This window comes from Melozone crissalis, unplaced genomic scaffold (genome assembly GCF_028551555.1).
Source record: "Melozone crissalis strain CALT ecotype California unplaced genomic scaffold, PUWL_Pcris_2 ptg000016l_1, whole genome shotgun sequence".
NCBI lineage: Eukaryota > Metazoa > Chordata > Aves > Passeriformes > Passerellidae > Melozone > Melozone crissalis.
Window position 1 is genome coordinate 8,303,007 of NW_026535794.1, and position 25,331 is coordinate 8,328,337.

The 25,331-nt window shown below is 42.0% G+C and overlaps 1 protein-coding gene across 3 annotated transcripts in view; it reads left to right on the forward strand.

Moving 5' to 3' along the window:
- Window positions 1-25,331, forward strand: part of DPP6 (dipeptidyl peptidase like 6) — a 515,287-nt gene that overhangs the window by 468,920 nt on the left and 21,036 nt on the right. For all 3 annotated transcript variants that reach the window (XM_054273203.1, XM_054273201.1, XM_054273202.1), the window contains exons 13-16: window positions 3,795-3,902; window positions 4,435-4,526; window positions 6,185-6,232; window positions 8,157-8,275. In XM_054273203.1, the coding sequence (XP_054129178.1) occupies window positions 3,795-3,902; window positions 4,435-4,526; window positions 6,185-6,232; window positions 8,157-8,275 (367 nt within the window). The remainder of the gene's footprint in view (window positions 1-3,794; window positions 3,903-4,434; window positions 4,527-6,184; window positions 6,233-8,156; window positions 8,276-25,331) is intronic.

Consider the following 25,331-nt stretch of genomic DNA (forward strand, 5'->3'; position numbering starts at 1 on the left):
GTACCCAGGGACATGGGATCCTATCCAGTTGTTGACCCTGATTTTGCTGCTTCAGAGATGGCCAAAGGTGTGGTGCACCCAGGCACAGAAGAGGATGAGGACAGGGATGAGGATGAAGCTCAGCATTGCCCCAGGGGCTGAGGGTGTCAGGAGATGGAAAGAGATCTTCCCCCTGTGCCCTAAAGAGGAGATGTCTGCACTGTCCCATCAGAGTCAATGCACATTGGGTGCTTTCTCTGTTGGATTTAAACAAAGTGTTTACCAAGGGATTAAAAGAATTCATGTCACACCCATCTGTTTATCAGAGCTATGGGCCTATGACACAGAAAGTATTGGGGCATTTCATTGAAAGAATAATTTGACAACACAGTAAAATCGTTAGTTCTGGGATCTGGGCAAAGATGGATCAGACAGAGAGGGCAGGAGACTGCTGAGGAAGGGAAAATGCATCAGAGAATCAATTGGAAAGGATCCAGTTATTCAGATTAGTTTGTTTCCTTTTAAAAACCTGAGGATGAACCAGAAAATCATAATTCTTATGGAAGTATAACTCTCAGTCAGTAATAAAACCAACATGCAAAGAATCTGCTTTATCACTAATTTCTGTGGGGAAATGTGTCCAAGAGCATGTGAGGCCCTGTAGAGGGGCTGGGAGTGTGTTGGGCACAGACAAACCAGTTTGGAGCTGCAGTGTGTGGTGCTGAAATCTGAGGATTGTTTGCCCCATGTTAATGTGTGGGTGGGTTTGGTGGAGCTGTATTTCTGTGCCCACTTATCTTTCATAAATTCCAGCTCACTCTAAATCGGGTAATTCTCTTTCAAACATTTGTCCTGGTGTGTGTTTGATCATGCAAATCCTCAAGGTCAGAGATACCTGTGCACTCCCCACCATCCTGCACACACCTTGTCTTCCCTTGTTTTGACAGAGGAGTCTTCCTCAGGTGGCTGCAGATCCAGTCATTCTCAGTGATCCCTCTCCAAACACAACTGAATACACTCTACCTTTTCTCTTTAATTGTTATTCTTTACACCAGGACTTTGTGCCCCCCTCTAGGGTCTACAGGAGCTCAGAGTGCATTCTGCATTGTCCCCTCACCCATCCCAATTCTGCCAAACTCGGGATAAGCCCCTGAGGCACTCCTTGTTTTCTTCTCCTGACCATTTGCAGGTACACTGAGCTGAGTTGTGCAGCTCTGAGCTCCAGCACTGAACCCTCCAGGAGGTTCTGAGCCCTCCAGCAGCCTCCCATGACCTTCCCTTTTCCAATAAAGCTGAAGTATCTGGTGGCATAACTTTCTCATATTTCACTATCATCTACAACAAAAAGATTACAGACATTTGAGACTATACCCATATCCTTTAAAATGTGTTAATGAAACATGAGTTTGTTCAATACCCTTTTTCACCCACTGATTCCAGCTGTGTCTATAATCCTCCTGTGGCAAAAACTTCCAAATATCCCATATCTGCTGCATAGTAAAAGTATTGTCTTTACTAGCACTAAACTGGTCTGTTATTTTCAAGGAGGGCTGTTCTGTTCTATTATTGTGGGATTCAGTCAACAATAGTTGACAAAAGGTTCTGACAGCTCATATCACATGCAGAATACTTTAATTATGTGCCCAGTGTAGTTCCCTAAATTATAAAATCCTGTTCCAAGAGAATTTCAGTCTGTCTCTCCATTTACCCCCTGGGTAAATCATCATCTCTGTCACAAAGTTCTGCCTCATTCATGTGTTGCCTTTCCAGCAATGGAACATGCAAACAGACTGTCCTGCATCATCAGCCCATCACATCTGTCACCTGTGCCATGAACCTCTGTCCCCTGCAGCTCTGAATGAACTCAAACTCATCAGCACAATGCCTGCTCTCACTGGCAGAGACATATTGCTGGAATACATAATGCAGGAGGCGCAGATACAGAAATGGAGGGTGAGCTCATTGCTACCTACCTCAGGAAAGGAAAACCTGTCCAGCAGAAGGTTTGCCTGAGCTATCACAGTCATTATTCAGTGAGGTTTCTGCTGTCATGAAAGACATTTGGAAATAATATAGAGTTTCATGTTTCAGGTTCCAGAACAAAGTCAGAAATAAATGAAACCATTATTTCATTGAGCTGCAACAAGCTGCAAATGGGCACATTTTAAAATACACTGAAAACCTAAGCAGGGGAAAATAAAAGGCAAAAAGAACAGTTTGAACACCTAATAGAGCACTGACAAATCTGATAAACAGCAGAAAAGAATTAATCAGTAAAGAACAAAGGAGCAAAGGAACATAGAGTAAGAATAATGTGTTAGCTTATGGGAAATAAAAATGTTTATTCCTTTGCTGTGCCATAAGTCTCCATGTAGGATCAGGTTCCTGCTGATTCAGTGTGGTTCAGTGCTTGGCATGTGCCAAGCAGAAAGTTGTCACAGACATCTTTTATGAAAAATCCTTTCCTTGGGATTTTTCCTCCTGAGAAGCTGACAAGCCTCAGGAACAAAATGTAAACAATGATTATCTGCTGCTGTGGAATGCAACAGGTGCATCTGGGATTGGTCTCGTGTGCTTGTTTCTAATTAATGGCCAATCACAGTCCAGCTGGCTTGGACTCTCTGTCCAAGACACAAGCCTTTGTCATTCATTCCTTCTTTTCTATTCTTAGCTAGCCTTCTGATGAAATCTTTTCTTCTATTCTTTCAGTATAGTTTTACTATAATATATATAATAAAATAATAAATCAAGCCTTCTGAAACATGGAGTCAGATCCTCATCTCTTCCCTCAACCTGAGACCCCTGTGAACACAGTCAAAGAAAGTCAAGGGCTTTGATTAACACTGAACTGCAGAGGACCCAGAAGAGGCTGGCATCAATCTCCTTGTGGATTGCCCTGGATAAAGAAGGGTTAACAAAGCCCAGCCAAGGAATGGCTCCTCCAGGCACAGAAAATCCTGATATCACCCTTCAGCAGAGGGTCAGCTTATTATTCATTCCAAATTAGCTGAGGCTTGGAGTTAGCTTCATGTAGCCAGACCTGTTGGTTCAGTGCTCCTGTGTCCCACCACGTCAACCATCTGTGTCCCACCACATTGACCATCTTTCTGCCTTCCCTGGTAATCTGCTGCTCAACCTCTTCATGTAGTGGAGACTTCTCATGTGCCTCAGGGCTCTTGTTCACAAACAGAATGCTCCTTTCCAAGAGATGCTTGCTTGCCACTTGTGGTGTTTGATTTTGCTTCTGCTGAGTCTCTTCTGTCTCTGGGGGGACGTTCCAGTCACCCCATAAAAGTCAATCACCACATTCACCTGGGAGCTCTGTGTCAGAGTTCTGCAGGAGATCCTCTCCTTCATCCTCTCCTTCATAAATAATTCAGTGAGATAAGCATTTGTAAGGCAGTAGGAAAAGACAGCAGTTAATGCTGTTCAGTTGTGTTTCCCTTGGAAGAACACAGAGATTCTTCCAGCAGGGTAAGCAGGGTTTGTCACAGCAGTTCTAAAGGCTCCAAGTGCCCCAAGCAGCCAGCTGTGTATGTGCATTTTGACTTTGAAAATGGGAATTGACTTCATAGCCAAGGAACTCTCCTTGCTGCCTGTCCTCCCCCAGCTGAAAGGTGTCTGCTTTCCCAGGAGCAAGAAGCAAAACCCAAAACTTCCTCCAGTGTTCAGTGGGCTCTTTGTTTGCCTCAGCTTGCTGTCAAAGAGCACTTTCTATTTTGCTGTGAATTAATTTTACAGGGTGTTGGAGTGCTGAGCAATTCTAAATACAACCAATTAACACTAACGCATCCCTAATTTTGCTGCTTTTACAGAACGAAGAGCCCGTTTTTTCCAGGGACGGTCGGAAGTTTTTCTTCGTCCGGGCCATTCCCCAGGGAGGACGTGGCCATTTCTACCACATTGCCATGTCATCCTCACAGGTAAATCCCTGCTGCTGCTCTGGGTCTCACCTGGGGCAGACAGCAATAAAAAATAGTGGCTGTGCTTGTAGCAATGAGATGGGGTGGTGCAGATGTAAAAAGTCTTGGGCATAAAAAAAAAACCCCAATGATGCTTCATTTGGGCATAAGATAATGTGAATTTCCAAAGAAAAAGGTCAGTGGACTGTCTTTTTCCACACATTATTATTGTTTTGGTTTTTGTGATGCCACCTTAGCTGTAGATAAGTGAATCTCCACCCTGCCATTAAGGATTAAACAGAAGCGCCTGCATTAGAGGAAGGGGTTTGAAGTTGCTCTGGGCTGAATTCACCTCATTATCTTCACTGGAGTCATGGTTAAGATGATTCAGACTCTCTCTTCTTTCTATGCCTGCAGATTCACAGAAATGGCAGGTGTAGTGTTGGAAATTGCAGATATTTGGTTTATTTTTCATGGACAATGGAGCCAGAAGAGCTCCCTTTTCCAGAAGTTTTAACAATAAAGAAATCTACTTCTTTTTTCTTTTTGGCAGCCCAACAGTAGCAATGATGACTTACAGGCTATTACATCTGGAGATTGGGATGTGACAAAGGTACTGGCATATGATGAAAAGAGGCAGAAAATGTAAGTAGATTTTGGCCTGACAAATCAGACTTCCTTTGTTTAGCCCTGGGCTCTGGGTTGGTTACAAAGGTGTTGTGCATGCACTGAAACCTGTGAGCATGAGGAGCTGTGGATAAGAAAGCAGGAGATGCTGTCTCCATTTTGCCTTAACCTCTCACATACTACACTTGTGTTATTTTGAATAATTTGTACATTTCAAACCTCTCTTTCTATGACTGTTAAATATATTTTTGCAGAGGAGTAATTTCTCCTCTGTAACTTCTGATATTACCATCTGTAGGAAAGCAGCCTGTTTCTGTCAAACACTTAAGTCAGTTTTGGAAAGAATCTTTTGTTGACCTGCAAAAATACCAATGCAGTGATAAAAAAAAATATTAAAAAATACGTAGTTGGAATTAGGGGAAGAAAAGAAAAGAAAAACAAGGAAAACAAACCCACCCTTTTTCACACTTGCTCTTTATACTTTTAAAATAAGTTCTGTAAACATTCCCTTTTTCAAATACACTTCTAGAAATTACATAAGAAAATATTTAGGCAGCTTCTGGAATCAAATAACAGATTCCTTTCCAGAAAAGTTTTTGGGTGTATACAAGTTCTCACCTCTCCGTTACTCAAGGTCACTGAACAGTGGAGTAAACAGTCTGTGGAATACGATAAACTTTGAGTGATCATTAAGAGCACAGCGCTTCCTCAAGATTTTGAATGCTCTCAATTACCAATAACTTCAGAACAATACAAAATCATAGAAATATAGAATCACAGAATGGTTTGGGCTGGGAGAGAAAGAGCATCCAGCTCCATCTCCCTGCTGTGAGCAGGGACACTTTCCACTGGACCAGGTTCCCCCTCAAACCTGGCCTTGAACGCTTCCAGGGGTGGCCTACGTAGCAAACTAGCACCAAAATCTTATTGGCATTTTAAGTGGCCAGTCAAGCAGAAAATGCCACACACAATTTGTAGAATCCATATGTGTGCCTAGACAAGTGCAGATCAGCAGGGATGAAAACCCTTCCTGGCATTGTTCACCCCAAGGATGCCACATTTGCTCCTGTGCTCTGGCATCATCCACACAAAATGCATTTGGGGGTTTAAATCAGATTTCACAGGTGGGACTGAGGTTGGCCTCCTCCTGCAGCATCACTTTTCCATCCAGAAGCTGCCACTGCACAGCAGAGCCTGTGTTGTTTGTCCAGAGAGGAGCTCAGCACAGTCTCAGCACAAAACAAGGACAACAAAATGTTCTTCAGCTTCAGGCTCTGCTTCCCGTCAAATCCTGATTGGCTGGGCAAAGAATAAATGCGGCCAGAGAAGTAAAACCTTCCTCTAGAGAGAGAAGAAAGAGCTTTAAAAGAAATTCTTACCCATGAGTCTTGAGGTAAAAAGGTGGATGTCTTCCACTTAATCACTTGATCCCTTTTTGATCCACTGACACTATGAGTGTAGGACCCAAAGTTTTCCATGCTTAATTGCAGTGCAGTGTGCAATTATATTCCTTGAGCCTCTCAGTGATGTGACCTTCTGTATCCTTTCCTAGTTCAGTTTAAAACTTCCCTTGCTTTTACAAGATCATGAAAATGGCAGTATGAGTGAAGATGTTGAGTGAGACACTTCTAAACACCCTTCTAAAGGTGCAATTCACTTTTATTTTCCCGTTCCAGCTATTTCCACAGCACAGAAGATTCACCAAGAAGGAGACATTTATACAGGTTTGTGCTTTACTAACTTCATATACAGAATTTCCCATTTCTTCAGTTTTACACGAATCATAAGCAATTGCAGTAGAAGCAATTTCTTAAGTTTTTTTCTTTAATAGCATTGCAAGATCTTTCAGTCTGTCACTGGAAGAAACAGTGTAACCACAGCAATCAAAATGCTTGACACTTGGAAATGTTTTACATTTAGCAATTTTCTCATATCAATTCAAATTTTAAATTGGTGTCAAGATTGACTATCACAAAAAGATAGTTCACAATAGAACTGCTTAGCACTTGAAGGAATTCAGAGATATATAAAATAACGGTATAGACTTTATAGTCTTTATACTTTTCAAAAGAGATTTTGAGAAATTTCATAGTAGCTCACCTCTTTATGAAACTGAAAAGAATAAACAGTATTTTATGTTTACAAATGTTTTTCTGAAATTCCAGAAGATTTTAGCATTGTCCCTAAGTATATGATGAGTAAAAAGCTGGTTTTACAGCAAGTTATTGGTAGTGTTGCCATTGTGAAATGTTGTGGAAGCAGATTACAGAGTGGAGGAAACACAAACTTTTGAATAAACATTTTGGAATCGTTATTCCATTTTTTTCTGTTTTTCCTCTCAGTCACCCTGCTGCCATCACAACATCTGCAATGAAGGGCAGAGCTGGTGAAGGCATCAGTGGACAAGGGACAGTCAGTACATTTTCCTTCTCTCACATGACATCATTTCTTTTTGTTCCTCAGTGGGAAGGAAAGTAGAGCAAATTGAATTACCTGTGGTTGAATATTTTTTTCCTTTAAAGACCTATATGTCTGTTGACTGCACTCCACAGTTTTTTGAGTGTTTATTTTCTTGAATAAATTTTTAAAAATTATATTAACCCTTGATTTCTTTTGAAATTAGAAGAAAACCTCACTTTAAAAACAGAGTCTAGGTAGAGTTCAAGAGCTGCTGGCATGAGTGAAAGCACTCCCCACTCTTCCTTGTCAGCATCCATCTCACCCTGGTGCCTCATCAGCCTCATCTCCCCACACAGGCAACAGAGAAAGAGCAGATGAAGACCTGTTTAGGAGAGTTTCCCCCCTCCTTTTTTTGTGTTTGATTTAGTAGATTTAATTAAGATTATAGTCAGAGATAAAATCTGAGCCTAAACAAGAGCCCATGATTACTCATTTCAGTCTCTGTGATCCTAAAAAGGTTGCTCAGCCTCATCTCTTGAAAGGGTAGCAAAAAACACTCCTCTCCTTTGCAGTAATACTAGAAAGATCTCTTGGTTACTATTCTTGAAGTTCCAAAATGCTATCTATTAATATTTGCTAGTAATCTGTAATTCTTCAATATTCATTGGACTCTTAGCAGAAAACTTGTGAGCAAATGGACAGCCCACATTACCTTCCTCAACAAGAGATCCCTAAATACAACCTCTCCTTTCTGCTTGGGGGTTTTAAGAGCAGAGGGGTTTTTTATTTAAACCTGTACAAAGGGCTTTGGCCTTTGCAGCTAGCAAATCAGACCAGTGGTGAAACCAATAAGAAACTTAGAGAAAGCAATTCCAGCTCTTTATTGTCTGTTATAATATAAATAAGTGCTGAAATGTTGTTCCTTTGTTTCATGCCTTCATCCACCAAATTATTACTTCCTCTTGTGAAATTGCAACCATCATTTTCTTTTAAAAACTGTGCCTTCCTTCATAACCACCTGACCTTGCAAAGTGACATCAGTATCCATTTATATATTCTCTATTCAAGCAGGAGGGGAAAAAAAAATCCATCATTGCTATTTAAACTCAACCAAATGGAAATACTTTGTCTCTTGCTAATGTTGGACACATTAGATTTATATTCTTGTTCTAAAGAAAGGTTCAAGTAATGTTGCTTTCAAATAACATTTGCTCAGTGACCTTCATGGAATTGTATTAACTTTTTCAGTGCAAGCACAAACGGGAACTTCAACAGGAGGTGTCTGTCCTGTGATCTGATTGAAAACTGCACTTATTTCAGTGCATCCTTCAGCCACAATCTGGAATACTTCCTGCTGACATGCGAAGGTATGTGCTGGGTTCTGTCACTGCAGTTGTTGTGCCTCAGGGGCAGGATTTAGAGCCAGCAATGACATCTTCAGACATTCTGTGTACCTGAGGTCAGCTTTGAAAGACTTGACATGAATATGTTGCTTTTAAAGCTTTACTCTTGACATTTTTCTTTTCTTTTATATTTTTACTTTTAGCTAGAAAGCAAATATTTACAACCTTTTTCTGTGTATACACACACAGAAGGTAGAGGTAGATTCCCCAGCCACCAAAAGCATCCTTAAAGGAAAGTAACAGCAAAACCTGGAGGGTATAAAACATCAGAAAATTTATGAGAGAGAGGCCAGCAAGGTGGGGTTGGCTGGGGGTGACTGGGACTAAGTTCCAGATACATCAACCAATACTGTGAACAGAGGGATTTTAAGTAGGTTACAATGAGAAGACAATTTGCCAAAAAGGCAGCTTACAGAAGTGTTCCTAATGGACAATGTGAGTACAGAATATCTGGTGTATCTTCCCTGCTCATCCATCATAGATCTGCTTTAACTTGGCGTAATCTGCAGGTCCAACAGGGATTTCCTGTTTTGAAAATGCGTGAAAGTATCCAAGAGACTAAAGATGCATTTCAGGAGAAGAGTCATTGAAGTTTTCTCCAGCTCGGTCAAGACTAAATGCAGAACTCCACAAAACTTAATCTATATTATTTAATTCTGCTTAATTATCCACAATTGCACATAAAATGCATGCACACCAATCATCTGCTCCTGGGATTGAAGCTGCTCAAATGGCTCCATGTCCTCTGCAGAGAGACCTGGAACGGTTGGATGGATGGGCAGAATCTAAGAAGATGAAGTTTAATAAGTCCAAGTGCCAAGTTCTGCATTTTGGCTACAATAACCCCTGCAGTGCCATAGGCTGGGGATGGTGTGGCTGGACAGTGCCCAGGCACAAAGGGAGCTGGGGGTGCTGGCGACAGTGACTGAACATGAGACAGCAGTGTGCCCTGGTGGCCAAGGCCAGTGGCATCCTGGCTTGGACCAGGAATGGTGTGGCCAGCAGGAGCAGGGAGGAACAGGGAGCTCATCCTTTCCCTGTACTTAGCACTGATGAGGTCCCACCTGGAGTGCTGTGTCCAGCTCTGGCCCCTCGGTTTGGGAAGGATGTTGAGATGTTTGAGGGCATCCAGAGGAGGCAACAAGGCTGGAGAGGGGCTGGGAACACAAACCCTGTGAGGAACCACTGAGGGAGCTGGGGGTGCTCAGCCTGGAGAAAAGGAGACTCATGGGTGCCCTCATCACTCTCTGCAGCTCCTGAAAGGTGTCTGTGCCCAGCTGGGGCTGGGCTCTGTCTGCAGCAGCACTGACAGAACCAGAGCACACAGCCTCAAGCTGCACCAAGGGAAATACAGGTTGGATATTAGGAAAAAGTTTTTTTACAGAAAGGGTGATAAAGTTCTGGAATGGCTGCCTGGGGAGGTGGTGGAGTCCCCATCCCTGGGTGTGTTTAACAAAGCCTGGATGTGGCACTGGGTGCCATGGTTTGGTTGAGGTGTTGGGGCTGAGTTGGACTCGATGACCTTGAAGGTCTCTTCCAACCCAGTGATTCTGTGATTCTGTGAAGAGGCTTGAAAAGCAAACAAGAAATTCCTTATTTCCAACAGCTCAGGAGAGAAGCGAGTAGGTTTTGAAGGGATATTAGGAAGGAATCCTTTACTGTGAGCAACATGATGGCCTGGCACAGGTTGCCCAGAAAAGTTACGGATGCTCCATCCCTGGAAGGGTTCAAGGCCAGGTTGGATGGGACTGAGCAATTTGGGATGGTGCTGCCCATGGCAGGGGGACAGCAGAGGTGTCTGTGGTGATGCAGAGGCTGCCCCTTCTCTGACTGCCAAGTATCCACTGCTGCCACTGTTTGTGGTGAGAAGCAAGGTAAAGAATACTTGAGATGGTAAAATGGAAATAATCAAGATAAAGTGGAGAAGTAGAACGGTTTGTATAAAGTAAAATACCTGGACTAGGACAATTGTAAAAACATGTTTTTCACCTGGAAGGGAATGACAGGTTGTATGTCAGAGGCATAACACAGTACAGAAAAATAGCATTAACAGGGCAATACACTAATTGATTTAATCGACTAATTAACTTAATGCACTTACCTGTAAATCTGAATTTATAGTTATGACAGACATATGCAGAGAAGTGCCATTTGTCAATAAACATTCACTTCTGTAGTAAATATTATGTTTACTAAATTCCTCCTTCTAAAAGAAAAACTTTGTTTAGTTTTCTTCTTGTTTTTATTTCAAGAACAGCTGTCAGGAGCTACCAGAGACAATGTCCATTTCCTTTTCACCAAGATAATTGTTTTACTGCAATTAGAAGCATTTGTGAGTAACAAGATTAAGGTTTCTAAAGGGCCTTATCAACAGTTATGAGGTGATTTGTTTTTGATTACATTATATCTTATCCACAAAAAACCTGCAGTGATACCTGAAGAGATTAATTAGTTTTATTAGTGTGTACATTAATCCAGTACACAAGATAATGATTTTGCAAAATAAACTATGGGTCTGGTTCTCAGCTGCTGTAAACAATAACTCAATTATAAGGTCATTAGGATTATATATATTTACATCTACTGAATATATCTTTGTCTGAATTTTAGTTATTCAGGATTTCAAGAGTAAATCCTCAAATCTCACTGTAGCACAAATACAGCTTAGATTCATCTGTGGAGCTCATCTCAGTGTCTCCATTCAGAAAATTTTTTTTAAAAATATGCATACATGACAAAGTCCAGAAATCTTGGCAGAATTTCCATTTTCAGTGATTTTATAAAAATATCAGTCTATTGCATTTGGTGGAGTTATTCCTTATTTACATGACTGAAAGTGAGAGATCTTTCAACCTGTTGGCTTTCAAGCAGTTTGAAGGAACCACATTTCTTTTTGGCATTTTTCATGTAGGATCCATCTAATTCAGATGTGCCCTGGGTGCACTTGCAGCAGGGACAGCTCCCACTGGCTCCTGCTGCAGCTGCTGTCAGCCAGGTCAGTGGAAACCTCTGTTCTGGATGAAGCACAAATTTCTGGATAAAAACATCATCCTGTCAGACTTTGGTGATATAAACAGGCGCTGTGGTTTCATGGAGAATCACCTGGATCCACTAAGAGGACAATTCCTCTTGCACAGTTCCTCAGACTGCTTAGCCACAGCTTGGCCATGCCTCAGCGCCTTTGGCTGTTGGGTCATTGCTCACAAGCATTCATGCTCTAGTATTGTTTAGATTAACAGGAAATCTTATTTATTCATATGCACATATAACACAAAAAAGGAAAAGCTCCTTTGTCACAGACATCTTTTATGAAAAATCCATTCCTTAGGATTTTTCCTCCTGAGAAGCTGACAAGCCTCAGGAACAAAATGTAAACAATGGTTATCTGCTGCTGTGGAATGCAACAGGTGCATCTGTGATTGGTCTCGTGTGCTTGTTTCTAATTAATGGCCAATCACAGTCCAGCTGGCTCGGACTCTCTGTCTGAGACACAAGCCTTTGTTATTCATTCCTTCTTTTCTATTCTTAGCTAGCCTTCTGATGAAATCTTTTCTTCTATTCTTTCAGTATAGTTTTAGTATAATATATATAATAAAATAATAAATCAAGCCTTCTGAAACATGGAGTCAGATCCTCATCTCTTCCCTCATCCTCGGACCCCTGTGAGCATGGTCACACTCCTTGAATGAGGATCTATCAAGGGACCCTGCAGATCCTGTAATGGATCCAGCAGACAGAGCAAGCCCACCAGGTTGAACAAGAGTTTGCCTTCTTCCCCAAGGGCTTCTGCCAGGAGTTCCCATCTCTGCCTCCCCCCAAAAAATCCCCACAGTTGGAGCCAATGCTCAAGACCAGACAGTGGCAGACAGTACCTGTGGCTGTTTAGTGCTTTTTTTTCTCCATAACATGTCTAACATGCATAAATTTGTATCTAAATATGTATCAAGTCCATAAATCTCCATAATCTGTATAAAATACATCAATGTGTATAAAAGCACCCAGAGCTCAGGTCTTGCTGTCTGCTCTGTGACTGTGACATGAAAATGTGTGTTCATACTGGTGTACCCGATGTCAGCCCCATATGTATCTTTGGAGGTAGCTAAATTAAATTATTTTCCTGTAATCAAGCCTGTAATAGCTTAAAAAATTGTATTTTGTCAGCTGTCCACAGGACAAACACATGGACAAATTTTTATGGCTTAAAAACAGTCTCTGTACGGACAGAGAATAACCTCTGCCATGCCTCAGCTTCACTCTGTCTCTTCTTTTGTGACCTTTTGTTGCAAATTTCTTTGAGTTTAGAGCCACAGACATGACTTTGGCTCAGCTGAACTTCTCTACAATGGATGGCAAGGTTTGTAAGATTTGAGCAATCAATCAGTGCTTATAAAATACTTTGTGATACTTAAATGAAAGGCAAGGGAAAGGCAAAATATCAAGCCTAAAAGAACCCCAAAAAAACAAGAAAGGACTGGCATCGCTCATTTGATCCCAAAGGGCATGAGCTGGAAGTTTTCTACTCACTCTTTTGATGCTTTAAAGGGAACATATAATTTCTTTAAGAGATTTTTTGCTGTCCTGAAGAATATATTTCACAACTTTGCTACCTGGCACAGGCTGAAATGAGAGCAGCTGCTGCAATAGAAGGTAACCTCTCTTGAAAGAGGACAGTGTAATGCTTGCTGTCAGGAGGCAGCATTTATTGCAATCAGTCAGTCCCAGAAGGCCAGTTACCTTATTTTTCATCTAATTTTATATGCTCATGATTGAATTACTGTAGCAGGATCTAAGGAAACATGATGCTTTGCAGACTGATGTTAGATTATCTCCTCTAGACATGGTTGAAAAAGCAATATCTGCTTGACCAAGGTCATTCCTACTGTCATTTGCACCATAAAATATGGGTTTACACTTCTGCCTCTTCTCATAAACCAGCACAGGCACCTCCACTGATTCCCTCTAAGATAAACAGAAATAAAATCTGGAAGGAAGTGGTTTGCTATTTGATACATAAATTTAATTGAGGTTGGATTTTTCTCATCTGAAATGGGATGTAAATTTTACTTTCATTTAAAAAGCATAAGAAACTGCAAATTTTGGCTATGGGAAGCAATTTATTCCTGTTTCTTGAGTGGGACTCAGATATGTAGGGGGCAAATCTGAATGACACCAGGCAATAATGCACTAAAGCCCATTTTTAGGTGATAGCTCCTTCTCTGAAGGATGAAGCCCTATCAATTTCTACCCCTGTAGTCAACTGTGCTATGTTTTAGTATTTCCACTGTACGTGGGTGTGTGATGGTGTTCACAGGGGTCCAAGAATGAGGGAAGAGATGAGGATCTGACTCCATGTTTCAGAAGGCTTGATTTATTATTTTATGATGTATATTACACTAAAACTATACTAAAAGAATAGAAGAAAGGATTTCATCAGAAGGCTGGCTAAGAATAGAAAAGGAAGGAATGATAACAAAGGTTTGTGGCTCAGACTCTCTGTCCAAGCCAGCTGACTGGGATTGGCCATTAATTAGAAACAACAAACATGGGCTAATCAAAGATCCACCTGTTGCATTCCACAGCAGCAGATAACCATTGTTTACATTTTGTTTCTGAGGCCTCTCAGCTTTTCAGGAGGAAAAATCCCAAAGAAATGATTTTTCACAAAAGATGTCTTTGACACATGGGGACACTTTGCCTTCAGTGGCTCCTTCTGTCTCTCCCCGGTGTAACCAGGCAGCACCACTAAAACCCAACTCCTGATGAGGTTGTTCATGGGGAAAGCAAGGGAAGCAGCCCTTCCTGTCACAGGATAATTGGCACTCTGGCACTCAGGTGTTTTGGCTGCAGTGTCTTCATTGTCATAAAAAAAAATCTGTGAGCTCACAGTGACTTTCAGCTGGACTCACAGAGCTGGCAAATGTTTCCTGGAGCCTGGAGTGCAAGTCCCTGACATTGCAGACTGCGGCATCAAAGCATCCTTTACATCAGTTGGTCCTTCTCCATCAGCTGACCTCATCCAGAAGCTCATCCTGGCCCTAGGTTTTGTGTGGTTTTCCCTACAAAGGGTTAATGCCTCCTGAGGCAAGAGGACTAGAGGGAAAGACCTGGCCTGTGCACACATCTCTGCAATTGATGACATTTAATACACACTGAAAATTATGGGAGAAGGGCAGAGTTGTTCTTGGGATGCCTACCAGCCTGCTTATCAAAGTTCTCCCTAATCATGTGTTATCAAGGGATTAATCATTTTTAGGGATGTCACAAAGAAAATTGGAGGGGAGAGGGCTGTAACAAGTGCTAAGGGGAGTTTTGTCTCACATTTGGCCTGGTTGCTGGGGATAGAGAAGTGCCTTGGCCACTACACTGTGTGTTATTCTTCAACCAGTGAACAATTAGGGAAGAAACAGCTTTCACTTTGAGGAGGAGCAGCAGTGTAACTGAACAGGGAATTATCTTCTTCTATAGCCCTTCCTCTTCTTTCAGATACAGTCAGATTGTTTTGTTCCAAAATGCCATAAAACCACCGTTATTTATCCTGTCTCTTTGAACATTATCTCTGCTGGAAGCTGTGTCTGTGGCTGACTGACAGCCTTTATTGTGCAGGCCAAATGACTTTAAAGCTGCCTCTCTCTTTGAAGAGAAGAAAACAGATTCTTGTAAGAAAAATGTTAAAATATTGTCACCTGATTTGGCTCCTCTCTGACACTGTTCTCTCTGGCATGGTGGCTCTCAGCAGCTTAGCCTAGGTGCTGTAGATCAGTAATGACAGGTAACAGAAATGAAGCCATTTCTGCTTTTCCTAGCAGGCAACTCTGCAACTGTGGAGCAAAATGTTATGTTGTAACTGAGCTGTGCTTGATAAAATGCCTAAAGAACAAGTACAAAAGGAATTGGTCTGGGTAGATCTGCTTTTCCCCGTTGTGACAACAGCTCTGTCACTGCAGTGCTGGCCCTGAGGTACTGAGGGGTGCCTATAGGCCTGGGAAACCTTTAAAATCCTAAAAATAGGATTTATTGCTCTTAAATCTTGCCAGACAAAATCGTGTTTCAATCCCATTCACAGATAACAAGTGGTACAAAAGCACTGATTAGAAAAAACTCTGCAATTTAAGGATCTCCTCTGAGAGTGATTCACACTAATGAAGGAGCAGCACAACCAAATTAGCAATGATCTGAGTCAAGTTTCTCATGCCATTGGACATTCATTCATTCTGTCTGTGCTTTTATGAGTTTTAAAGTGCTGCAAGTTTTTCTTCTTTATAGAAGCAGCAGGTAGCTATAAACTTCTCAGCTCCTTAAACTGTTTCTTGAGAATTTAATTATCTTCTTTCCTCCCTCTTGGTGAAACTTGGAAAGACCATCTGGAGGTGGGAGCACTTGGGAGCATCACTTGCTGCTTTCACTTAATAGGTTTATGCTGAGCCTTGAAAAGTCCTTTTGTTGTTCCACATTTGTTTTATTTTCCAGAATTTTGCTGGGGTCAGGAAAGATTTTCACTAACAAGTTTCATCAAATGATCTGGCTCTGCTTTGTGGCAGGTTGTCCTGATTTTGCTGTCAAACACATTTTGGCACCAAAGAGCCCAGAGCATGGTTTAACAAGGTTCAGCCTTCCACTGTGGGGAGGTCTAAACCTCTGGCTTGGAATCCTTTTAGGTATCCAGGCTGTTCTGCCCACTGATGTGGACACAACACAAGATGACAGAAGTCTGAAATGTTTGGTGCTTCTGGAGTTTACCATAGACAGAGAAATTTTTAGTGTGGGTGTCATGAAATCTTTTGAGTGAAATCAGTGTTTTCTGATGAGAAATATGTGTTTTCTGATGTGAAATTAGTGTTTTCTGATGAGGGCTGCTTTAGGAGAAGCATTTGTGGTGTTGGGACCAGGATCCAAACCCAGGCTTGTGTCCTTGAGCAGTGCCACCTCTCTAAACCCAGTCAGGGATTGCCCACCAGCATTTCTCCCGCTTTCTTTCAATAATATGGGAAGTTTTCCTACTAAAAATCACAGACCAGCATTCCTGGGCAAGGGAACTTTTAATGGAGGCTGGAGGTGGTCAGAAAAGTGGGAAAACTGGGTCATTAATGCTGCTTTGTGTGCAGCATGTCCCATGAACAGTGTGAGACAAGCTCAGCCAGCAGCTGGATGGGTGGGAAAACCTTTGAAGCATCAGCTTCAGCATCCAGGATCACTGCATAGCTCAGCTCAAGATTTAAACCCCAGGATTTATTTTTTTTCTTAATGTCAGCAAACATAAAATTCTGAGCAATGTTTCTAGTATTGTGGCTATACTTCATGTCATTACTGCATAAAGATTTTGACCTTTTTTGAGGAGACTCATATTTTGGAAAATCTTTATTCTCTCATGGGATTTCCAGCTGATTTAGACAGAAATGAATGTGTGCCATAGAAAAGATAAATTCAAATCAATAAATCACATGGATTTTTTGATGAATTTCACTAACAAAGTAACATTTTGCTTTGGTTTGCCCATTGACTTATGGATTCAGTCTGTTTCATCTGCACTTATAAATGGCTTTGAGGAATTTTTTTACATGAAAATTGCTTAAGATATCACTCTTGTGAAAATTTTTAATGCAGCATTCATCAAAAAACAGGGTTTATATTCATAAAGACTTACTTTGTGAATAAAAGTGTCTGAATCCTTTCTGCCTCAGCACCGAAGATCATGACATTTGTCTTTCACTGTGAGTGAATCAAATCACATTTTTCTTCACTTACTCCATCACAATCAGAGGGCCATGTCACAGATATATTTTTGGCAGCAATTTTTACATTGATGGGTCCTTCAACAGAAAGAGCTTAATATTATTTATTATCTCAGGAAAATCTCATACTAATATTTATCAGGATACAGGGAGTAGAAGTTTTATTTTCGGCAAAATAAATACTGCAGTAAGTTTTTAATTTGAATTATGGAAAGATGTGAAAATCCATTTACAACCCTTCTCCAGATGAGATGCTCTTGCCAAGTGGGGAGCAGAGGCACAGTGAGAATCAGGGGCTTGCCTATGGACACATCTGGAGTCAAATATCATGACCCCCATTTCCATCTTCATATTGCAAGCCAGTACTCCAAGGAAAAGGAGCACTGACTCCTGGAGCAGACCAGAAATATGACTCCTTCTGCAGCCTGTCTCCATTGTGGCTGGTGGATAATTAACCCTCTTCAGGATTTTTGCAATAATGTACCCATCAGGGATGTGTCTGCCCAGCTCCTGCAATAAGAGGTTGGTTCATGCCTTCAGGCAGGAGAATAATGAACCTCTCTCTACATCTTCCTCAGTTCCTTCATTTAATCAGACCTTTTAACCTGTGCCATTTGGGCCAGACCTACCATCCCAGGAAAGCAATGGAAAATCTGGAGACGAGGATATTTTAACTAACCATGGACAAGCAGGATGTAAATCAATGATTCACAAAGCACAAGTGCATAAAGCAGTGTTTTAAACCTCTCTGCATTGCCCATGTGTTGCCTTAAAAATCACATAGAAATGTTGCATGTCACAGTCTCATCAATAACATCCCTGGAAACAGATTGTAATTAGCAGTTGTTATGGTCAGGTAAACATCAGTGCAAGCCATAATGGAAGTACACATTGGCTCTTCCCTCAATGTACTGGGCTATTTATGAACTGTAAAACAGCTCCATATTTAGGCAAATTTATCTGCAAAAAGCAGGTGGATTGCTTCTTTGTTCCCCTTTCTGTTACAAAATAATCATGTTTTTTGGACAGTACTGTTGGATTCTCTAAATCATGACTTGGATGTGGATCCCTATGATACATACACTTGTAAACAGGTGTTTTTTACAACGGTTGCTTTAATTTGTTGACCCACATCCAAACATGGAGAATTCAAAGACACATTTGCTAACAGTGCTCTGAGAAGTCCTAACCAGCTGCCAAATGCTGGTTAGGACACATGGATTTGGTTTTTTCCTGCTGTCACGAGCTCCTTTAGAGAACTCAAGCAGGTCTTGTAATTCCAGCTTCCTGGAGGTGCTGTGAAAATGAAGTCCATTACTGACTGCCATGCTCAGGTGTGCAGTGACAACAAGGGGCATGGAGGCTCCGAGACAGATAAATTTCCAGAATGGTTTTGAAAGCTTCAGTGAATCCTCAGTCTATTCACTGCAGAGAAACCTTCCTAGCACAGCAGCCCAGCCATCAGTATGCAGGAGAGCACTCCAGTGACAGGACCAGCATGAAAAAGTGATTAAATGGCCCTGGAGTGAGGAGGCAACAAGGCATGGCTGGAGACGTTCGCGCTGTGCCTCGTCTCAACAGCACCCCAAAAACAAGCCTGTGATTACACCATGGGCCTCATTAAGTTCAGGGCCAGTCCTCCCAGGTGCTGCAGCATCAGAGGAGCCCTCTGTGTGCTGCAGGACAGGGCTGCAGCAAGCCCAGCCTCCCGTGCCCCCATTGCAGCGCTCAGTGCCTTTGGAGACAGGCAGGGATCTCAAACCAGATTGGGGTTTGAGTTGTAGCAGCACTAAAAGCAGATATGGAAAATGTAACAATCCATTTTGGCTTAAAGCATGTCATTATGTGTTTTCACAGCACTGGGAGTGTATCAGGATCTGGGAGATCCAGTGCAGCTGCAAGAGGAATTATCTTCCCATGCCTTTTTTTCACTCGGAGGGTGCTCAGACATGCATGTGTGTGCTAGCTGCTTCTTGTGGGTCATATGGAGCTACTGAGCTTCTTACAAGGATTTGAACAGAGAAAAAATTTGCTTCTCAAATGCTACTGGCATAGTATTTCCTTAGGAGAGCTTTCTGTCCACAATGCCCAAATTAAAATAATAGAAACTCTTTTCCTAGAGAGACAAAGAAGCTGAAGGTCCGATTTATACTCCCCAGGTAACTTGGAACATCTCTGGCAGATAACCAGGGAAAGCTTCTGGTTGTGGGTACAAATATCTCACTCCAGGACCTGAAAACAATATTAAGTGCATGGAGAGGAAATACCTTCATTTAATCCCTACTTAAATTTAGTTAGGTAGAAAGCCTGCTGCTTGGTAAGATTTCTGGATTTGTGTCAACTAAAAATGTCATAAAACTGCCCATCATGGTAAAGGCAAAGCATCTTAGCAAGGCTCACTTCCTGCTGGAATTCAAGCAAATGCTTTCCAAGTGCAGCTGGTCCTGCTAGGAGGGCCAGAGCTTGGCAGGTGACCTTTGGCAAATATCATAATAAATTAAGTTGTTGAGATCTAGAGAGACTTAATTGGATACTGAAATAACTATTAGCACTGAAAATGGGATTTATTAACCAAGTCAAGAGCCTATGGATATAAAAGTGCAGAAGGCACACCTAGGTTTAAACAAATGTGAAAAGCTGATACCTGGATTTCATTGCTGGGATCTGCACCAGCTGGAGGCTACAGCTCAATGCAGCCATGCCAGTAGCTCTGAAGACCTCAGGCAAGGTTGAGATCCTGCTTTAAATATTTTCTTTACTGCTGATACCATAAGCATCAACTGCCAGGTGGTGACTGGGAGGAGGAAACCCAGGGGAAGGTTGTTTCTGCTGCTGTCCCAACAGGTTCTGCCTCCCTGGGCCCCACCTCACCCTCCTGAGAAATGCAATAACCCTCTGGTAAGCTCCTTATTGTATCTTTCCTCAGTACATCTCAGAGGAACACAGCACTGCCTGTCCACAAGGACTGGAAGGCAAAGTCAGTGCAGATCCATTCTCTGGCTTTTTCACCAACCTACTGCCTGGGCCACAAACAGGCTCACTCTGAGCTGGGCCCAGGAACAGAACCAAATGAAAATTAAATGGATATTTTTATTTTTTTTTTCTGCTGGGATCAGAAGTTCCAGAAGCTGTTCTGCTGCTTTACTGGATGATTTTACAAACATTTCTGATCTTGCAAGGGACATACTAGAATGGGACCAAAGTGCTGAGGTGGGGATGAGAATGGACAATTCTAAATTCAATGTCTTAGGGAATGTCAGTGAGGATTTCATCATCATAGAAACATGGAATACCCTGAGTTTGAAGGGACTCACAAGGATCATCAAAGTCAACCCTGTCCCTGCACAGAACCACCCCAAGCACAATTTGGAAATTTTTTATGGGCAACCTATTATCTACAGCCTATTACTGCTGCACTCCAGAGCAGAATGTTATCTATTATCTAGATAATTCAAAAATAAAATATGGTTTTCCCCAGTCCACCCAGATGTAATTTTTTTTTTTAAATCCCACCAAGTGCTATAGTATTCTTCAATATAAATTTTTGCTACTTGGTTCTTGATGTGCAGGTCTTGAGGTTTTGTGTTTTCTGAACAGCCTTAGCAGTCCTTGGCTGGGTTCTGGGTCTCCAGCAAGGGGCAGAAAGCCAATATTTGTCAGTGTGTGCTCTGGGGGTCTGAACACTGGTAGTGCTCTGTGACCGGGTTCACAGGGGTCTTAGGGTGAGGGAAGAGACGAGGATCTGACTCCATGTTTCAGAAGGCTTGATTTATTATTTTATTATATATATTACATTTAAACTATACTAAAAGAATAGAAGTAAAGATTTCATCAGAAAGCTAGCTAAGAATAGAATAGCAAAGAATGATAAAAGCTTGTGTCTTGGACAGAGAGTCTGAGCCAGCTGACTGTGATTGGCCATTAATTACAAACATCCAACATGGGCCAATCAAAGATCCACCTGTTGCATTCCACAGCAGCAGATAATCATTGTCTACATTTTGTTCCTGAGGCCTCTCTCAGCTTCTCAGGAGGAAAAATCCTAAAGAAAGGATTTTCCATAAAAGATGTCTACGACAGTGCTCACTGTGTGCTCTGGGGGTCTGTCTAGGTAGAGCCGGGCACCCAAGATACCCAAGATCTATCTTGGGATAGAGCCCAAGAGGTTCTATCCTTATGTGACCACAGAAGCCAGGTATCCTGGCTTGGGTTCTACCCCAAAACACCCAAAATACCTGCCTAAAAACCCCAGAACCACAGAGGCAATGTTCACACCCAGCTGAATGTCCTGCAATGCACGCAGGGCTGAGGAACTGGCTGTGCCCCGGCCACGTGCCTGCAGGTTGCCACCCAGCAGGATGCTAAACGGGCACAGCAGCGTGCTGGGGCCTGGGGGGCATTCCCAGGGCTTGCTCACATCCCAGGACACTGGAGGAGTGTTATCTGCTGTGACCAGAGTGGTTTCCCACACAAGGATGATTGCCACCACCCCAGGTTGTTGTGTACGTGGTGGCAGGCCGCTGTAATTAGCGCTCCCAGGCACACTGTGACCTTCTGGAACTTTTCCTGAGGGTTATGAAGCCTAAATTAGTTTCTGCTGTTTGAAAGCATGCACAGGCTTAATCTCTGGGCCCTATTTATATTATAATTACTATATAATTCACATTTGCATTCACTTGACTCCTTTTCTTCCTTAACAGCCGAGGTTGGCTCTGGCTCCTCGAGCCCTTTGTGTGCGGTTCATGGGTCACAGATCCTGTGGGTGAAGGCAGGGTGGGGGATGCTCATTCTCACTCCCCCACATGCTGTACAACTGCACAACAGCAGGCTGGCATGAAAAACCCCTTTGGCACAAACAGAAGGCACCACCAGAGGTTTTTCTGCAGGAAAAGAGAGAATGGTATTCTTGGTTTGGGAGTGGGGTGAGAACTTCTTTTCTAACTCCTGTTAACAACACAGTTATGACTATAGTTTGAGACTAATTAAAGTGGTGGTTATAGCCATTTCTACAGTCTGAGATTAATTAAAATGGTGACTTTTGTGAATAATCCAGAACATTTTTTCTTCCTTTAAGCAGATCTCTCATTTATGTTATAAACGATTACACTCTAGTCTTATACATCTTTAATGTGTTGTAGACTCCCCATAAACACTCAGTGACATAAAAACAGGTGAAAAAGAACCCAAAAAAATATGCATGAATATTTAACAAGAAAAGGAATGGAAAATGTCTGTGATTTTCAGTGCCTGAAAAAATAATGTGGAATTAAAGAGAAACTCCTCTCCTCTTTGAAATGGCCCCATCCTGCAAAGCACTCTGTGTTCTTTGCTTTTAAATGTTTTCACCCTGTTTTCATTTGGACTCTTGCTTGTAAATATGAGCTGCCTGGCATTGCCCAGAGGAAGGTGATCTATCATCTGCTCCCAGCCAGGGCTCTTGTCACTTGGTCATTCTGCACATATAAAATTTTATCTGAGCTCCACTGGCAGGAGATAAATGACCATGACAACAGGCTTCCTCTGATGTGCCAAATAATGAAGCCTCACAAATCAGGCAGAAGCCTCCTGCATGTCAAGACCAGGGTGCATGTGCGTTATTTCCAGCTATATGAGCAACCTTGGATGAACTCATTATTCTGCACGGGGTAGTACAGATGTTACCATCCCACAAGATTTAATGCTTCCTCTGAGGAAAACTGCTTCCTTCACCTTGGTTGCCAGCTGGACCAGCTGTAAGGTTTATTGCTGGCTTTTGTTTGCTGTTTGCATGGTAGTTGCTAAGCCCTTTATTAATGAAGTCAGTACATTAAGGGTGTATTAAAACCTGAGAGCTCATGAGAGGAAAACAGCTTAATAACCAGACAACGTGAAGCAATGGTATTGATGGGTTGTTGGTGGTGTTTTTTAAGTTAATATCCAGCACCAGTTATTACTTAATTAACTAGGAAGCCATTATTTTGTTGCAAGAGAATTTTACTTATGGAAAAGAATAAATTAAGATTATCTAAATCAATTTATACTAGGTTTTTAATGAAATAAACAGAAAATATTAAATGGGATTTTATTCAGTCTGTTAATGAAGTGTAAATGGCACTGAGACAGAGTATTTTCTTTCATGCAGCAATTACAAGGAATTATCTTTTTTTCCCTGAATATCATAGAATCATGAGATTGTATGGATTGGAAGGACCAGCATGTGCTAATCCACTAAGAAACCTAGACTTCAAAAATAGGGGCAAGTGTAAACTTTTGGTTTCATCTCTTTTCAGTGTTTGCAGAAAGCCTGGATTAAAACTGACTTGAAAGAGGTTAAATTGAGGTATTCAAATAGAACAGAACCTGGAAAAAATAGGGATTTGAGTGTGGGGATTCTTCTGTTCAGATTCCATTGTTTGGACCAGCATACTGGTCAAAATAGCCTGGGATTTTGGAAAGTCAGGTACCCCCATGTAGACTGGAGTTTTTCCCTCCTCCCTCTGGTACTTGCAGCTCCAGTGGGGCACTGTCAGGCTCATGAACTCTGCAAACAAATTCTCTTAATCTACCTCCTTTTCACAGCTGACCTTGTCACTGCAGTGGCTATACACCTGCCCCATGCCCTGGAGTTTGCATGCTTGCCATGTTCCTCTTTGGATCCATCCACATGCATTATTCCATTATGCCTCTGCAAACCTTAGCCAAAGCCTTAGGAAAGGGAAGAAATGCTGAGCCCACTCAGTGTGACACCTCATTGGTTGATATTAATTAAGAAGGAGAAGAGGGAGATTAGTGAAAGAGTTGTGAGCGAAGGTTAAGTGCCAGCAAAAGAAAGTAGATTATGATGAAGAGGAGTAAGAGGCAAATTGGAGATCAGCAGCAGGGCTCATTAGGAGTTGGTGTGGGAAATGACCTTATCCAGATTGCTCCCTGGCAGCCTGGGAGCCCACAGCTGGATGAAGCTGGTGGAATTTAAGAGAAAAAGCTGATAAGCATCACCAGAAGGCAGAGATAAATACTAGAGAGGCTGGATGTCTTGCAGGGCTGGATTGGGAGAAATTAATAATAGAAAGAGAAAAATTTAGACACATGGTGACTCAGGGCAGGAATTTTTCATGTGTGTTTGAAGCTCAAAAGTTACAAATGCCTCAGCACAGAAGATGGGTGCCTGGGCACACAAGGCTGGCCACTGGATGTCTGAGAACTGCCTACCTGCTGTGGGGTCATGGAAAAGGTGAAAGCACTTTTAGGATGGATCAGGCAAGGAATTTTCCACAGAATGAGCAAGTAGCAGTTTCACTATAAAAAACCAATTAGGACATCCTCAACAGCAGGGATGACCTGCAGTTCTGGTCATTTCTGTTCAGGAAGGAGGAACTGAATGTAAAACACCTTTGCATCAAAGACTAAGATGGAAAGCAACTTTGTCCTACAAAAGGGAGTTAAAATAGTCTAGTTTATCTGACAGGATGAGAGCTTTTGGGGACACACAACTGCTCTGACTAAAATGGAAATACTCATGATTAGTAGAAAACAGATTATTGGAACAACCCCAAAAAGGTGTAAACAGGAGTGACAGCCACTACAGCTTCAAGCTGGAAACAGCTTCTCCCAGAAGAGCAAGACACCAGCAGGAATTACATCAGCAAACCCAATTATATTTAGAGGGTTTTTGTCAATATTTCGTAACACAAAAATTCCTGAAGCAGCAAGGGAGGATCTTCTCAGACCCAGAGGCTCCGTGTCCTTCAGTGTCCATAGGGCAGAGAGTGGGATGGGCTGCTCAGTGCCAGCCCAGCTTCCCAATGCTGTTTGCAGGCACCTCTCAAAATCCCATGGAATGGACCTGACCATGTTTATTCATTCCAGCAACCTTCTGAAGAACCCATCAGCCTTGTTCTGTGTAGTGGAATTGAGACCAAATCTCTTGTTCATTTTCCCTCTAGTCACTGCTAACTGATGCTGCCTCAGAGCCCCCAGATTTATTTCTGCTCCACACAAAGTAAGCATGAAATTTATTACCAGTATCACAGAGGGCAGAGACAAGCAGCACCATCAGAGTGGATGCCTGAGAACAAGCCAGGATTGATTATTTTACAAGACAAGTTACATTTGAGGAAGTGAAGATTTGATTAAAAAATTAAATGCCTTGGGGAGGGTGAATAGCAGCATAAATCTGTTTGATGTTTATGTCAGTAAGGTTGCCAAAGCAAACAGCACAAACATCTGTCCACAGCATCAGCTGGAAAATGCTGCAAATTGGGGAAATCTTTTAATTGTGAGCAGTGGTTCATGGAACTCCCCATGTCTTTATT